General features: G+C 40.1%; 1 protein-coding gene across 3 annotated transcripts in view; it reads right to left on the reverse strand.

Annotated features, from left to right (window-relative positions):
• BLTP3A (bridge-like lipid transfer protein family member 3A) overlaps positions 1 to 13890 on the reverse strand; it is a 59384-nt gene extending 45494 nt beyond the window's left edge. For all 3 annotated transcript variants that reach the window (XR_014491966.1, XM_083358285.1, XM_083358284.1), the window contains exon 1: positions 13678 to 13890. Coding sequence is in view for 2 of the 3 variants with exons in the window: in XM_083358285.1 (XP_083214411.1) it covers positions 13678 to 13721 (44 nt within the window). In the remaining variant the exon portion in view is untranslated. The remainder of the gene's footprint in view (positions 1 to 13677) is intronic.
• Positions 13891 to 17052: the final 3162 nt, after the last annotated feature.

Below are 17052 nucleotides of genomic sequence, written 5' to 3' on the forward strand. Positions count from 1 at the left end.
TGTCTATGGCGATTCTCAGTCCTTCCAGGTCATGGTTGTCCCAAAGGTGTTTTTTCAAGAAGCAATTGGACTTTTTCTTTGAAGACATTTTGCTTCTCATCCAAGAAGCTTCTTCAGCTCTGAAGAAGCTTCTTGGATGAGAAGTGAAAGATCTAGTTGCCTCTTGAAAATGTACCTTTGGGTCACTAGGCCATTTCTCCCAATAAATTGAATACATTTACTCTAAAGTTGCTCTTCCAGATTCTTCTCTGTCACTATTTTTAGTTTTCTATCAAGAGCAGGGGTCTTCAAACTTGGCCCTTTTATGACTTGTGGACTTCAATTTCCAGAATTCCTCAGCCAGCGTGCCTGGCTGAGGAATTCTGGGAGTTGAGGTCCACAAGCCATAAAAGGGCCAAGTTTGAAGACCCCTGATCAAGAGTATGAAAAGCCTTCATTATTGAGATCCTCAGGTTAATGACAGCACCTGTGATTATTTTAGTTCAGAGTTCCTGGTTCACAGCCAAATCCTAGAATGCTATTATATATGTTCAGAATTACTGGCAGATGCATAATATTTAAACATTTGAATCAGATATTTTTCATCTCATTCTTTTCCACCCAATCAACCAACAATTCCAGGTAAAATCATCTAAACGTTATCTGATAATGATCTATCAATCATCCTGCACATTAACCCTTTGCTCTTACATGTTTTAGTGATAGTCCATCTTTGCTTATAGACCGTTACTTAATTGAAAATGGGTCTTTACCTGCAACAAACCACTTTAGGAATTAATCCCAAGTGATCAAATGTTGTATTACATATAGGACTAATAGACTGGTTCCTATCTAAGTACTTGACCATATATAATATTAATATATGTATTAAGGAAAGCTTAAAATTCTTTATTTGTTTTAGTACTATTTTATATTTTAAGCAATTTCCTGTCTGTTTTGAAATTTATATTTCATATTTTTATTGACATTTTCCCTAGCTAAATAACCAATTTATTATAACATTAAGGAACAATACAATGTTGCACAGTTACAGGTCAGCATATATGAAGTGCATAATGAGTTTCATGCCTCCCTTCTTAATGCTATAGTAGTGCTAACTCTTATAAAGCGTGGGGGAAAAGAGAAATCTCTCAAAAGACAATTACTTTTCACTGTTTATTTACTGGACTGATTCCTATCATAATTAGAAAAAGACATGAATCTGACAGAACCACACTGATCTCTCTTGATTGCTTAGGAAGAAATTTGGGCTGAGTCAAGTTAAACAAAGCTATAAGAGAATGGCTCTGCTTCACTTACTGCAACACTTTAAATGATTGTAATACAGTAAATCCTATCTGACATTTTCTATTGCTGTTCAACTTACCTAATTAGGCATAAGCTGTTTTGTTTTACTTGAAGTTGCATTTGTTTTGTAATTATATTCCACATTATCAAGAGCCAACCAGTTACAGGTGGTCCTCAACATATGACCACAATGGGGATCAGAATCTCTGTTGCTAAATGAGGTGGTCATTATGTGAGTTGCACCCAATTTTATCTCTTTTGCTCTGGCTGTTAAGTGAATCATGTGATCATTAAGAAAACCCAGTGTCTCCCTTTGACTTCGTTTGTTAGAACCTGGCGGCAAAAGCCACAAATAGTGATCATTTGACCCCCAAGATGCTGGGTTCATTGTAAATACATGCTGATTGCCAAGTGCCCAAATTTTGATCATGTGACAGCAAGTATGCTGCAACACTCATAATTGCGAGTACTTTTTTTTTAGATTGCATCGTAATCTTGAACAGTTGCTAAACAAAATGGCATGAGGACTACCTGTAGTTTTGACTCTTAAGATCAGATGCGCAGAAGATGCATTTTTACATTTCCTCAGACCAAAATATTATGTCATAGGGTTAAATTTGTGGGCAAACTAAGAAACGCCCAGGCTACCTTGAGCTTCTCAGAGCAAGGAAAGGCCAAAATGTGATTAGTAAAAATGCTAACATTTGAAAAAAAATCAATAATATATGAAGAGCATACATTAAATAGCTATAATTCTCCTTTAGAAATGAATATGTGATTAATGAAACAAAAATAAATATCTGGTTGTGTGTACTGTAAGTCTTGAAGCTATAACTTATACCATGAATTTATAAAACACACTCTTAAAATTTATCGCATAGTAAGATTGTCACTTGGCTCAAATATCAAATGAAATACACATAGTAGTAGAAGCAGATTCATAATAACAAAATTATCTTGAATATGATTTCTTTATTTAAGAATTTTACATCACTGACTTCACATAAATTCTCAGATTGTGAAGGTTGCATAAAAATGTAAAACTATAACACCATTACATATATCCCTCCTCAAAAGTAAAATGTTTCTCATTCCTTGCCAGGAATCTCCCATTATGAAAATACTTCCTATAATTCAAGAATCCGAAGTATTTCCATGGGCACCATTCATTGCCATCTTGGGAACACTAAAGTAGATGAAAGAAACTGATGTATAGATCTATGTATTATATATTACAACTACAGAGAATATCCATGACATCTAGGCCAAGTCCAGATTCTTAAGTTTTAAAGAATAGAAACAATCTCCATCAGACAGAAAAACAATCTTGTAGATCTGGAAACATCTGAAATGCCATCCACTTTTATCTCTCACCAGAATATGCCATAACTTTAAACATCTGCCATTCTTGCTGAGGAAGTAAAACAAATGTTCAGTTTTGATTCTTCTTTGTCTCTGAGGTTGGTTCCTTAATTGTAGGAAACTGTCTTTTTTTAAAATGTTATTGTTATTAAATTTTTATCCTGCCTTTTGGGCATCAGGGCTTACTTTCAAATGTACAACCTCTTTGAGGGTTACAGAATGAAGAAATTACATCCCACAAAAGGTCACCATAACTTATTTTGAACTGAGAGTATTCTGTCACCTCAGTGGTTACTTTCACTCACTACAGTTATTTTAGGCAACTGCAATCTATAGCTTAATGTGGTAATGCAAATTCCCCAGCTAATTCAAAAGAGGAAAAACTAGAAATGAGAAGCAAAAGAACATTGTTCTTTTATCTTATCTGAAAGATACCTCAAGTATAAATCTTCATTTTATTCCATATTAGTAGCACTTAAATAATAATGTTGTTTTGACATTTCAAGAGGTATAATCCTTAAACAAAACAAAGGCTGCTAGCTAATTGCTCAAGATAGTTAAATCCTTTCTTGTATATACTGATTCAAATGATTTTCTGGTTAGCATCTACCAATCTAGATAAGGATGATGTAATCTAAATCTAGCCAAGAAAAGAACAAAAGAATTGGGTTTGGAGTTGAAAGAGTGAGCCTTGGAGTTTGAAAGAGACTGAGAGGCAGGGAAATTGTTATTTGCTCTAGAAATCTAAAGGAATCTTAAGATAATGCTGAGATTCCTCTCTGGGGATCTGATACAGTTCAGTGAACTTGTAACTAAAACAGCGGCCCTCAAGGTTTTGGGCCCTGCGGACTGGTTCCATGCAAAGCGTTTTTCCCGCAGACTGGAGGGGGATGGTTTCATGAGCTGCCTGCACTCATGCAAGCTGGATGCCGGTCCATGGATGGGGGTTGGGGACCCATGAACTAAAAGAAATGCTCTACTAACCAGCAGCTATGTGTAAATTTGTAAATAAGATCCAAATCTTATCAAACAATATATATCAGGGGTCCCCAACCTCTGGGTCGCGGCCTGAGACCGGGCCGTGGGCTCTTGGCCAGCGTGCCATGGAAACAGCTGGCTGGTGCGCACACGCGTGGACGTGCATTTTCCCCACACACTCGCGCTAGCTCCTGCGGCCCTATTTGCGCAAACAGGAATGCTAGCTCAGAGTGTGTGTCTGCAGCCCATTTGCGCATGCGCCACTAGCCCAGGCAGTTTTCACGGCCTGTTTGCGCATGAACGAATGGGCCGCTAGCTGCTGTGGGGGTGCACGGCTGTTAGCCACATGCATGAACGGGGCTGCTAGTGCCATGCCAGTGTGCATGGCCCTATGCACGCACGTGCACGCACACCAATTTTGAAGCTGCTCTCCTTCCCTTTGGTCCTTGAGCCCGGAAAGGTTGGAGACCTGTGGTATATATTACACCTGAGATCTCTCTATTCAAAGTAAATTAAGATCTGGTAAAGTACTGTTTCTGAAAGTGCTAAGGAGGAATGGCTACTAGATACTGTAATAGCATATATACATGCATAAAAATATTTTGTTTTACAAGAATCGATGATTACTGGTTAAAAAAGATGTCCACCCATTGCTTGTGTGAATTAGATTGAAAACTACAATATAGAGAAAATTTTAAAAAATTCTTCATTACCTCTAATTAGTAATTAATTGTCCATTCCATTTCACAGCAGCAGAACAAACATTTCATTTTCAGATAACCCATTTCACCTTCTGAGAACTTAAAAATATTTCTTTAAGATATGAATTCTCATGTAAACAAAAGCTTCTAACTACTATACAAGTAAGGATCGATTCAAGATGTGCTTTTCAGGAGAATAACAATGAGAGATTTTTGGGCAGACCCATAAGTAAAATTCACAAAAATAAAAGTGATATCTACATTTACACACACATTAGAAATTACCTCTACATCTTGTACCCAGAATTTTTAACAGCACGTTCCACAACAGGCCAAAATCAAAGCCGTGTCTCAAACTGCTAAAGGTTACTCACAAACAACTTCAAATTACTACAAACATCAATTTGGTAAAGTATTAGAGACAGTTTGAAGTTTCATAAGTTGTTTCTTTGGCTTCACAGTGAGCAAAAATGTAGAGGACAGGGAAATCAGCAGAGGGATAAAAATGTTAAAATGGCAGGTATGACTCTACTATCAAAGCCAAACCTTCTGCCTGCCATCTTGACCTTTTTGGTAACTCAGGTAGCTCTGAGAGAAGAGATAGTTGTTGGCAGACAGCAGCGAGGTACTGAAAAATGAAACTCCACATGCCAATTGAATAGGCCAGGGGCAGGCAACCTCGGCTCTTTTATGACTCATGGACTTCAACTCCCAGAATTCCTGAGCTGACTCAGGAATTCTGGGAGTTGAAGTCCATGAGTCATAAAAGAGCCGAGGTTGCCTACCCCTGGAATAGGCAGATTTCAGAAAAGGCAGAGGTCATATACATGCAACATAAGTAATGAGGAGACCAAGAGAACGTAGGTAGAAGTTCTATATTTGTTTACTGACTATAGGGAAGATCTTTGACTGTGAAAGTTGTGCCAGAATCCTTGATTATTCTTCTGAAGAATATAAACTGAGTTTGGAGAAACAGAATGTTTTAGACTAAAAAGGGGGATGAAATAAGGATACATACCTGTGTTTAATCTGTATTCATTGTAATCATAAAAATGATACTATAAAAATGGAAAAACTGGATGATAGGACAACTGAAATCAAAATAAGAGTCTGAAACAGTAACAGTTTTGTACATATATTGATGATACCAGATAAAAGCAAAGACAACCTAGAAATGTTTATTAAGAAAATAAAAATGAAATGTGTAAAATCTTGGTAAATATTAAAAGGATGGATGAAGTATCAACCAATATGCTTTATGAACTCAGTGTTTGTCTAAAGAAATAAAACAATTGTCTGTATTCTCAAAAACAAAAGAGGGAGACCATAGTGGAGAAATAATCATTCCAGGAAAGATAATGACAAACTTACACAAGATCATCAAAGAAAAAGATATTTCTACTATAATAAAGATTAGAACAATTAAGGCAATGTTTTTCCAGTGGCAATATATGATTGTGAAAGTGGACATTGAGAAAGAGCAAGAAAAAGTAGATAGATGCTGGGGAATGATTTTATGAATGGCATGAAGAACCAATCAATCCAACCTGAAGACTATCTGCTTCCTTAAGGTAATAATCAACATGAAGTAACCCTGAAACCTGGGTACATCATGCAAACCAATAATGGTCTTGAAAACTAGCAAGCTTGATATCTACTGATAAAGGCAGATGGAAAAAAATCAAAAAGAACACTGGCATATCTTGAAAGAATCAAGATAACTGGGGATAGACAGATGTCATAAGCATTTGTCCATATAAGTAAAGACTGGGCTTAACTCAACTTTAAAGCAAGCAAGGGGGGGGGGGAATCAGTGTGACAATACTGAAGCTAGAAAAATCTTGATCACTCAATGTTAGGCATATGGTGTTAGCCTACAATGTTGGGTTGAAAATATATTAACCATAATGCTGTGTCTTTAAGATGTTAATTAGCCAATGGGCGTGTAAGTGTTCTCAAGGCTATAAGAGGAAGCTAGGAACCTAGCTTCTTTCTCTCTCTGAATTCACTGATCTCTACTATTACTGTTTTTGCTCTGCTGTTGGTTTACTACTGTTGTAAACCTGAACTGTATATTGACCTCTGGACCGGTAAGAAGACTTTGTAGTTTGGATTACTCCTTGGACTGTTGCCATTGTGAATGACTTGGACTGTTTATTTTTGACTGTGCATTTTCGTTCTTAGACCACCTTAAAAGTAAACTACTTTTTGCTTTTACAACTCAGTGTACTCGTGTGTGTGACTCTTACTGCTCTCAGTACCCTTCCTTGTCTGTGCAACTCTTTGGTAGCACAAGGAGACCTCTGCACAGCAAATTCCTTAACACTCAATAGTGGTGCCTAAGAATATAGATTGTATACTAAAGATTAGATGCTGGCTCCTAAAAATGTTGCAATTTCTACAGTCAGTGCTTACTTATTATTATCCATAATAGAGTATTCTTTTCCCCGTGCCCCCAAAATCACATAATAGTAATGGCCACATATTAAAAGTGAGCATGTAAACATACATGAACTATTAATATTTACAATTATTACATGATACATGTGGCAATATTATATATTATTATTCAACATGACCATACAGGTATTCCTTGCTTTATGCAAATATAGGATCATTCAATTTACTATTTTTATCTAACAATTTGCTTCTAATGGAAAAAAAAAGTTTGCTATTGTAGTATGTGATTTGTGCCAGCACTGTCAATTTCTACCAAAGGTTTGGAAACAAAACAAGTTTCTTACTACCCAAACCTCTTTCTGCTCTCACCTATATATTTATCACAACAGGGAGTTCTCAACAACACTAACTGGGACTGGAATTTCATATGAGTACATATGGGTAGTCCTTGATTAAGATCTTGTCATTAAATAACATTTGTTCAGTGCCATGGTCATTAAGTAAGAACCACACACTGGTAGTTTTTAAGTAATACTCTTTTCTTAATTCTTAATGCCCTTGATGCTTTCACGAGTTACTTTCAATTGTTTTAATCTATTAGACAACCTGGAGCTAGCATCTCAAAGAGAAAGATTTCTCTTCTGCTCACTTTTTCCACATCATGTATAATTTTGTTCAAGATATAGATGCTGGAAGAAGTAAAGAAGTAAAATAAAAATTCAGAAATCAGTATCATGTTGACCTCCAAGTTACTAAATATGATATTGTGCATTTATGCAAAGGTCCCCTACCTTTTGGGCACCAGGGACCGGAGGGGACATGGTTTTGTATGCTGCCTGTATCATGTGGATAGGCCTTTCCTTGTTTGTGCAGAACAGTTGCTGGCATGCTGCAGCCTAGTACCGTGGGAACCACTGCATTTACGGCATTTGCAGTGTTCCATGGTCAAGTGTTTTAACAATAGTTTTGCCAAAAAACAGCATTTCCAGTTTTCAGCAAAATCCTGCTTATAGCGAACCAAACGAAACAAACGTTTGCTTAATGACTGTGCCATTTGCTTTCGACCAATGCATTCGCTTAACTGCTGGAAGAAAAAAGGTCATAAAATCCTCACAACATATGACTGTAACGGGCAAGGATCTACAATGGTTCTGTGCCAAAGAATACCTGTAATTACAGTCCCTAGCTGATCAGTTTGCCTTCATGAAACTGATCTCTCCTCTTAAAATTATGTTCTTCATTTTACCTAGAAGATTATTGTCTACTATCTATCTTGATTTTTTTAGTCATTAGACTTTCTGGCTCTTTAGAAAGCATTGTAGAGCAAGTCATGGTTAAAAGGTAGTGGAAGAGAGTGAAAAGGATTACCTCTCTTAAATATTGTCTTAACTTTCTTCTATAAAACTTAATTAAAAGGTAAAGGTAAAGGTTCTCCCGCACATGCGTGCTAGTCGTTTCCGACTCTAAGGGCCGGTGCTCATCTCCGTTTCAAAGCCGAAGAGCCAGCGCTTGTCCGAGGACGTCTCCGTGGTCATGTGGCCGGCATGACTAGACGCCAAAGGCACACAGAACGCTGTTACCTTCCCACCGTAGTGGTCCCTATTTTTCTACTTGCATTTTTATGTGCTTTCGAACTGCTAGGTTGGCAGAAGCTGGGACGAGTAACAGGCGCTCACTCTGTTACGCGGCACTCGGGATTCGACCCGCCAAACTGCCGACCTTCTGATCGACAAGCTCAGCATCCGACCTAACCCACTGAGCCACCACGTCCCTTAAACCTTAATTAAAAAATCTTAAATTAAGTTGTTTTTATTTCCTGATGCATTACAGTATATTATTAGTAAAACTCATTTAGATAACATTTCTACTGAGAGCAAATATGTAATAACTATGTAATAACAACTATGCCAAAACTACTAGACCAGGGGTAGGCAACCTCGGCTCTTTTATGACTCATGGACTTCAACTCAGGAATTGGACTGGCTCAGGAATTCTGGGAGTTGAAGTCCATGAGTCATAAAAGAGCCGAGGTTGCCTACCCCTGTACTAGACACAGGGAGAGTTTTCTCCCTCATGCCATCACACTACTGAACACCTAATTCTCACAGTACTGTCTCATGTCTATGTATATTTAACCATGTAGTATTATTATCCCTCTTATATTCTTTACTAACCCCTCTTTTTGGGATGATGATGATTAACGATGATGATTCTGTTACTTTGCATGTACACCAACAGCTTCTGCACAGGAGACCAATTCCTTGTAGGTCTAATCACACTTGACCAAATGAAGTCTTCTCTTCTCTCCTCTCCCCTCTCCTCTCCCCACTTCTCATCTGTAATCAGCTAATCCACTCTCTTATTGTTTTCATTATTCCATTATCCCAAGTAGATTTAAGGGCATAACCTATCACACTGCAGTCACAAAAATGTTAAGGAAACTGTACAGATTGCATTACAACTCAAAACAATTCTCTTTCCTTTGTCTCTCCAAAGTCTTATGCATTTTGCAAGTCTATTATTTTAATATGACTGATTTTCCTTAACTCTCCACCAAAACAAGAGCAGTTGGAGAAACAAGAGCATTTAAATTAATAGAATTACGCCCCCTTTGTATTTATTCAGTTTATGGAACAGAAACATTACAAGCAAATTGTGAATCATGGAATAGCGTGGGCAGAATTTTTTTTCACTAATATTCTTGTATAGTCCTTCTACTTTCAACCTACTCCCTTACCCCCAAAAGATATTGTTTACTAATATTTGCCAATGGCTCATCCAGAAACAAACTGTCCAATAACAAATGTATCTATACAATTAGACCTCAACTTACAACCATTCCTTTAGTGCAGTGTTTTTCAACCACTGTTCCGCGGCACACTAGTGTGCCGCGAGATGTTGCCTGGTGTGCCGCGGGAAAAATTGAAAAGTAATTATAAAATACTTTCTTTGCGTTTATTTGATTCCTATTCAAGAGAATTACTTTATATATAGTCAATATAGGCACAGAGTTAAATTTTTTAACATTTTCTAATGGTGGAGTGCCTCGTGATTTTTTTCATGAAACAAGTGTGCCTTTGCCCAAAAAAGGTTGAAAAACACTGCTTTAGTGACCAAAGTTACAACAGCACTGAAAAAAGTGACTAATGATTGTTTTTCACACTTACGACTGACGTATTATCCCCATGGGCAGGGGTCGGCAACCTAAAAAAGAAAAAGAGCCACTGGGAACCGGTTCCATCACAAATTAAAAAAAGAGGGAGCCGCGTGCGTGTGTCCATGCACGCGCATGCGCAAAAAGGTTTTTTGCGCATGCGCGGACGCACGCGGCTGCCATTTTTTTAAAAATGAGATGGAACCGGTTCCCGGTTGCCCGATGGCGACGGCCCGTCTGCAAAGCTGCCGCTTTCGGCAGCTTTGCAGACGGGCCGTGGCAGCTTCCTCAAAGAGCGGCGCCCCTGCCCATTCCGAGAGGTGCGCGCGCACCTCTCCGAACGACCGGAGGTGCGCGCGTACCTCCGCGCGAATGGGCAGCGGTGCCACTCTTTCAGGAAGCCCGCCGCGGCCCGTCTGTGAAGCTGCCGAAAGCGGCAGCTTAGCAGACGGGCCGCGGCAGCTTCCGCAAAGAGCGGCGCCCCTGCCCATTCCGAGAGGTGCGTGCGCACCTCTCCGAACGACCGGAGGTGCGCGCGTACCTCTGCGCGAATGGGCAGCGGTGCCACTCTTTCAGGAAGCCCGCCGCGGCCCGTCTGTGAAGCTGCCGAAAGCGGCAGCTTAGCAGACGGGCCGCGGCAGCTTCCGCAAAGAGCGGTGCCCCTGCCCATTCCGAGAGGTGCGCGCGCACCTCTCCGAATGACCGGAGTTGCGCGCACACCTCCCCAAACCTTTGGGGAGGTGCGCGCGTACCTCCGTGCGAAGGGGCAGCGGCGCCGCTCTTTGAGGAAGCTGCCGAAAGCGGGCGGTGCCACTCTCCATTTGGAGAGGTGCGCGCGCACCACTGCCCGTTGGAAGAGGTGCGCGCGCACCGGGCGGCTGGGAGCCGCAAGAGACGGCTCAAAGAGCCGCATGTGGCTCCGGGGCCGCAGGTTGCCGACCTGTGCCCATGGGCATGCAATCAAAATTCAAACGCTTGGTAACTGGCATGTACTTATGTCAGTTGAAGAGTCCCAGGGTCATGTGATCACGTTCTGCAAACTTCTGACAAGCAAAGTCAATGAGGAAGCCAGATTCACCTAACAACTGTGTTATTAACAACTGCAATGATTCACTTAACAACTCTGGCAATAAAGAGCGTAAAATGAGACAAAACTGACTTAACAGCCGCCTTGCTTAGCAACCAAAATTTTGAGCTCAATTGTGATTATAAGTTGAGGACTTCCTGTAATGTTTCCATACTATTAAATTCTTCTTTTCCTTGAGGAAACCAGGCCCTTCCATTAAAAGAACATTATACAGTATTTACATAACACTTGACCTACACTATTATTCTGAAAATCAGCTATTTTGCCAGCTAGTATCCTGATAATAAATGTATTTATTATAAAGAATATTGTTGGTCTTTCCTATAATTCTTTCTTGGCTCTTTTACTTTTTATCTTTAGTGTTCTGTTAAGGATTTAAAGGCAGCATTGAAATTTACTGACATTTTACATCTTTAGTAACTATTTATGCAAGCAAGGTTCTCTCTTCATAGAATCTGTGCATTACTGTATTTAATATTAAAGTGCTTTGGTACTTAAGGATAATCACCTTTTACAGAATTACAGTCATTATGCAAGCCAGCATAATTATAATGAGTATGATTAATGTTAGACTACTATTAGAGAGACACAGGTTTAAAACACCATACATCCATGAAAATCATTCAGTCATTTTCTTTCCACTTAATCTACCTTACTATAGCTGAATGTTTAGTTGTAAACTACTAAAAATCATTCAGATCAAATCTAATCAAATAATCAATAAGGATAGATGTCTCTGAAGAAAAAAGTAAGGAACATATAAATTAAAAAGGAGGAAAATGATGCAAATCAGTAAAGTCTGCCTTTCTGTGCACATTCTCTGTTGCTATTTTGTTTTCAAAGTCAGTGAGGAGAACTAAGCCACTGTAACCAAAGTATATACGGTATACTCTCCTGCATCAGAATCTCATTCTATATTGTCATATGCAAGAAAAGAAAATAGGGGGAAACAGAATGACTTTGTGGTAAAGCTATTTATTTTCCATAATATGCTGACTGGGCATCAAGCTATTGAGGATTTGAGGAAGTTACGGTAATCTATTTTCCTTCTCTGTCTCTGATTTTGCTTTCCTATTCAGTATCATAAGCAAAACCATCTGGGGACTTTTAAAGTTTCTCAGATTAAATGAGTAATTTGCATTTTTTTCCTTTCAATCCATATTTAACCCAAGAGTTTTCATATCAGTAACATTAGCAAGTGAAAATAAAAGCAAATGTTACACAAATTCTAGGTTAACTAATGGGGCTGGCAAATCTACCTGAAGCCAGATAAATCTGAACCCAGATTCCCAGAGTGTGTGTCTATGTTCAATAAGAGGTTACAGTTTTTCCCCTCAAAAGATACAAAGGGATTCCTTATTCTTGTTTTTTTATATATAAACTTTCCCCATGGCTTTTGGATTGCACAGAGCATTTTTCCAATTTTATCCTCCCTATAAAGTAATTAAACTGATGGGGTTTTTTTAAAAAAATATTGTAATGTTTCCTGTATTTCATAAAGGAAACATTCACTTGAAATCCTTGAAGAGTCTAGTACTCTAGTTGTGAGAAGATTAAAGAAACTACCCAGGAAGATACAGTCTTTACAAAACAAAAATCAGCAACATCTCAGACTCTTCCCTGGGAGTGAAAGAAATCAGAAGATACTCAACCTTCATCGGCTGTGTGTAAATATCACACAAGAGGCACACAAAGGAATATTTTAATCCACCTTCATTCATGTACAATATAATACAGTGAGAAAATATTATCGCTCAAGACGAATAACTAAAGGAGTCAATCCAGTTTTGGTCACCACGTTGTAAAAAAGATGTCGAGACTCTAGAAAGGGTACAGAGAAGAGTAACAAAGATGATTGGGGGACTGGAGGCTAAAACATATAGGGAACGGTTGCTGGAATTGGGTATGTGTAGTTTAAGGAAGAGAAGGGTGAGGGGTGACATGATAGCAGTGTTCCAATATCTCAGGGGCTACCACAAAGAAGAGGGAGTCAAGCTATTCTCCAAAGCACCTGAAAGCAGAACAAGAAGCAACGGATGGAAACTAGTCAAGGAGAGAAGCAACCTAGAACTAAGGAGAAACTTCCTGACAGTTAGAACAATTAACCAGTGGAACAACCTGCCTCCAGAGGTGGTGAATGCTCCAACACTGGAGGTTTTTAAGAAGAGACTGGACAGCCATTTGTCTGAAATGGTATAAGGTTTCCTGCCTGAGCGGGGGGTTGGACTAGATGACCTCCAAGGTCCCTTCCAACTTTATATTATTATTATTATTATTAATAATAATAATAATAATAATAATAATAATAATAATAATAATAATAATAATAATAATAATAATAATAATATCCAAACAGCTGGATAGGGAAAAGGGCAGAAGAGACGTCAAAGGAGAAGGGACAAACTGATCGCAGAGAAGGTGATCAAATATTAAACCAGAGAAAAATAAACAAGCGCCGGAAAGGGGTGTCTTGGGGGGGGAGTGACTAAGGAAATCCCTTCGGAGGGTCACGGGGAAGGGGGCTTCGCGAACCTGCCCTCCGCTTTTACGACTTCAGTTGCCGCAGAGCCGCTTCCAACGGGGGCCGGCTCTCCCTCCGCTGCGCAGCCGGCCCGACCTTCCAGCCCGGCGCCCGCCTGGCTTCTGCCCTCGGCGCCCCTCGAGCATCACCCTAGAGGGGGAACCCCCCCCCTCCGGGCCATCTTTACCTGGACAGGTGCTTCAGAATCTGCTTCTTGATGAGACCAGCCATGCTGGGCCAGAGACAGAAGGCGGGTTCTCTATCGCCCCGAGTGCCCCGTCATTCCCTTCGTAGATGACCGCGGTTCTTGCAGCTCCCGCCGCGGACGCCGGCAGCTCCGGCCATCCTCCGTCCCCCTCCTCCCCACCGCCCCCTCCAGTAGGCTCCGCCAGAATCCCGGCCACCACCGCGGCGAAGCCCGGCAAAGCTACTCGGGCCCCCGCCCTCTGGAGAGAGAGAGAGAGAGAGAGAGAGAGAGAGAGAGAGAGAGAGAGAGAGAGAGAAAGAGAGACGGGATGAACCGGGCGGTGTGGCAGCGCCCTCTATTGGCTCACAGGGCTAGTAGCAGCCTCAGCAACCTCTCTTGTTTCTTTGGTTGCCAGCGTAGCGGCTCAGGCGCAAAAGTTCCCGGGGCTCTTCCTGATTCGTATGGATGAGCAGTCGCTTGTTCTCATCGGGCTGCTTTTTAAGAAATACGGTAGCTCTTCAGCTCCGGGAATTTTGAACAGCTCGAAAGAAAGAACTGCGTCCTACATTGTAAAGGAGATTTGGTGTGCGTTCATTCATACAAATGCCAAGCCATGATTTATCTCGTTATGGAAAGCTGAGTAAGTCGTCGTCTGAGTTCGCCTAAGTTTCTAACCGTTAAAACAAGAGTTCACAAGTCACATTGGCAGAACCACAGACAAGCAAATCCTATTTATGTGACATATTCAGTCTCCTTCTAGGTAAGCTGGAAAAATGTAGGATGGATGATCCCACTGCTAGATAGATTTGTTGACAACTATATCCCACGTGTTGTCCTTAATGCAGGGGTCTTCAAACTTGGCCCTTTTATGACTTGTGGACTTCAACTCCCAGAATTCTGGGAGTTGAAGTCCACAAGTCATAAAAGGGCCAAGTTTGAAGACCCCTGTCCTTAATGGGTCTATGTCCACATGGAGGGGAGCATGCAGTGAGTGTGTCGGGGTTCTGCTTGGGCCTAACGCTCCTCAACATCTTCATAAGTTAGATGAGGGAATAGAAGGGGTGTTCATAAACTTTGTGAATGTCCATAAAGCTAGGGCTGATTGCTAGCCTTGGTGGAGCAGTGGGCTAATGCCTCCTTAAGTAACACCAGCTGCCTGAAATTAGTGCAGGTTCGCATCCCACCAGGCTCAAGGTTGACTCAGCCTTCCATCCTTCCGAGGTAGGTAAAATGAGGACCCAGATTGTTGGGGGCAATAAGCTGACTGTAATAATGCCGCTTGGGGTTTGTGTGAAAGTCCTAATAAGCAGGCATATACATAGAATGAAGGCTACTGCTAAGCTTGTAAGCCGCCCTGAGTCTTCGGAGAAGGGCGGGATATAAATGGAATTAAAATAAAATAAAATAAAAAATAACACCCCAGAAAAGAACCTGATAATTGAAGAAGGACTTTACAGGCATGAATATTGGGACCTATCCAACCAAATGTTCAGTGTTGAGAAAAGTAATGTTCTGTTCTTTGGCAGGAAAAAAACAGATACACAGGTACACGTCAGGCTTCGCAGTAATACTTAGAAGAAGGAACTGGAAGTTTTGGTAAACCACAGATTAAGCATAATTGTGCTGCAATTGCCAAAATACAGTTTGGGACTATAGCAACAGAGATATATGCTGCACTGGTCCAACTGTACAGTACCTGGAATATTGTGTCCAGTTCTGATTGCCACAATACAAAAAGGACACTAAGGGACTGAAGAGTGGAGAGAAGAGCAATGACTACAATAAAAGACTTGGAGGCTAAATCCTACAAACAATAGTTAAAGGAACTTGGCATGTTCAGCTTATGGAAGAGAAGGCTATAGGGAGACATGATAACATTCCTCCAATACATGAAGGGATATCCGACTGGAGAATATAGATTTAGTCTCCAGAGCATTTAAGGATAAGAAAAGAAATGAGTGGAAGCTTTATAGAGAGAACTCCAAACCTCAGAGGAATTCCCTGTGAGAGTTATTAAGCAGTGGGAGAGCCTTATGGAAGTCTCCTAAGCCAGAATTACTTCCTCCAATCTTGTCAACTAGAATTATCCTTCTTAAAAATCCATTACCCACTTGCACCACGTGTTCAAGTATGTGAGTTTGTTGTGCTCATCTTTACTTCAAAAGAGCAGTTATTCTTTAGGGCTGTGGTGGTGAACCTATGGCACACGTGCCACAGATGGCACACAGAGCACTCTCTGTGGGCACCCGCGCTGTCACCCCAGTCCTACGCCTTCAGCTGGGTTTCTTAAAATCTTTTTACTTTAGGCAAAAAAAAAGGTTTGTGTGCAAAAAAAAGGTTCAATCACTCAATCAATTTCAACTTCTCGCGCGGAAAAAAAAAGATCTCGTAAAGTTGGAATTGATTGATTGAATTTTTTACTGCCACCCAATCTGCCGTTACCACTGCAGCCATGCCCACCCAATGGGCCACGCCCACCCAGCACCCACCTGGCACCCAATGATACATAAGTGGGTTTGGGGTTGCAGTTTGGGCACTTGGTCTCTAAAAGGATCGCCACCACTGCTTTAGGGTATTCAATGCAGTTTATTAGTTTTTGTTTCTTATTAACCCCTCCTGGATTAATATTTAGAAAACAGCTATTGTCTTGCTCTTTGTCTAGTGTCCAACGTTCACAACTATTCTGGTCTTTAATAATTACACGAAATATATAAATATATTACTTTCATAGATATATCTTTATATATGCCATAATTTTGTGTAAATTTGGCTTTACCTTCCTTCCCAGGATTAATGCCCTTTTTTATTTCTCTTGCACACCATAGGTTCTTTCTTTAATCTTGAACCAAACAAAACAAAACCTTCTTTGCACTTCATCCATCCATCCATCCATTAATCAATTCATGTGGTTATAATTACTCCAAAGGATCTGAAGGCAGGACAAGAAGCAATGGATGGAAACTAATCAAGGAGAGAAACAATCTAGAACTAAGGAGAAATTTCCTGACTGTTAGAGGAATTAATCAGTAGAACAACTTGTCTCCAGAAGATGTGACTGCTCCAACACTGGAATTTTTTAAGAAGAGGTTGGACAACCATTTGTCTGCCTGAGCAGGGAGTTGGACTAGAAGATCTCTAAGGTCCCTTCCAACCCTGTTATTCTGTTAATACTGGTTATTAATTTTTTGGTTTTAATTTCAACATTTCATATTTTTCACATTCTATTTTTACATTAATAACCAACCTTTTAATAATTATTATTACCTAACAAGACTGGTTTATCTCTATATTTCAGATTATTAGAATGTTGACTCCTGTTTTAATTCCAGCTATTATCTTTTTCAATTCTGCTATTCTTATAAAATATTCACTGTA

This window comes from Vipera ursinii (assembly GCF_947247035.1).
Source record: "Vipera ursinii genome assembly, chromosome: 3".
Classification (NCBI taxonomy): domain Eukaryota; kingdom Metazoa; phylum Chordata; class Lepidosauria; order Squamata; family Viperidae; genus Vipera; species Vipera ursinii.